General features: G+C 67.4%; 1 protein-coding gene across 1 annotated transcript in view; it reads right to left on the bottom strand.

Moving 5' to 3' along the window:
* H696_02167 (hypothetical protein) overlaps positions 1 to 1054 on the bottom strand; it is a gene marked incomplete at both ends in the record, with an annotated part of 4160 nt that overhangs the window by 1551 nt on the left and 1555 nt on the right. Inside the window, 2 exons of the mRNA XM_009496064.1 lie at positions 242 to 365; positions 626 to 916. Coding sequence (XP_009494339.1) covers positions 242 to 365; positions 626 to 916 — 415 coding nt within the window. The remainder of the gene's footprint in view (positions 1 to 241; positions 366 to 625; positions 917 to 1054) is intronic.

The following is a 1054-nucleotide window of genomic DNA, read 5'->3' as shown; positions in this document are numbered from 1 at the left end:
GGGGGGGGGGGGGGGGGGGGGGGGGTGGGGGGGGGGGGGGGGTGGGGGGGGGGGGGGGGGGGGGGGGGGGGGGGGGGGGGCGGGGGGGGGGGGGGGGGGGGGGGGGGGGGGGGGGGCCGCCCCACACAACAGTCGGCGCATGCTCCGAGAGGGGCGAGAGAGAGACCGAGCAAGGGGAAGGGGGGATGGGGGGGGGGGTCTGGGGATTGCGTGCGCATGGGACAACATGACTGGGACGTACAAACCAAAGTGCTCCTTGTTCATGACAATCGAGTGGAAGAACCCGAGTGACTCGGCCCAGTGGCCGATTTGGTTGCCAGACACAAACTTGTCGATGAGCCAGTGGTGGCCGCGCACCGTAGGGCCTGAAGTGGTGATGGGCAGGCGCGCACCCGGGTGCGAGCGACAGGGGGAAAGAAAGGTGTTGGCGAGAGGGCGGCAGAGTGGGGGGGGGGGAGACCACACACACACACACACACACCCGAATGCCGAGAGAAGTAGAGACAGCCGGCGGTGAGTAAGAGCCCCCAGTGGCGCGGACGGGGCAGGGCGTGGACGCCTAAAAGGGAGCGAGCGCGCAGCAGGGAAGAGGAAGAGTCTTCAGGGAAGGAGGAGGCCCACGCACGGAGAGCCTTCATGTCGGCCTCGGACACGATCACCGGCTTGGTCATGCGGGTGAAGCACTGGCAAATGAGCGGCAGGTCGCGGCTGGGCACGCCGCTGGAGCATAGGGCCAGGTCCTTCTTGAGCTCGGCCAGGCCGGCCGACGAGGGGCTCACCCGGTCCACATCGGCCGGCAGGGCGACCTTGTCCGCGGGGTTGGGCTCCAGCAGGAAGAAGGCGTGTGTGCTGTTGAGGCAGATGTTCTGGAAGGCGCAGACGCGCATTTTCTTCGGGTCCCGATCGAAGATGTGGGCTAGGAGGCGCAGATGGTGGAGGAATATGGCCCCGAGGGGGACATCGCGGCGGCGGGATATACATGTGCGCGTGTGCGCGTGCGTTTCACACCATGTGTGCGCAGGCACACACATGCATACATACATACATACATACA

Source organism: Fonticula alba, assembly GCF_000388065.1.
Source record: "Fonticula alba strain ATCC 38817 unplaced genomic scaffold supercont2.3, whole genome shotgun sequence".
In the NCBI taxonomy this organism is placed as follows: domain Eukaryota; order Rotosphaerida; family Fonticulaceae; genus Fonticula; species Fonticula alba.
The sequence above is the reverse complement of the archived record's forward strand: the minus strand, read 5'-3'. Positions and strand labels throughout refer to the sequence as shown.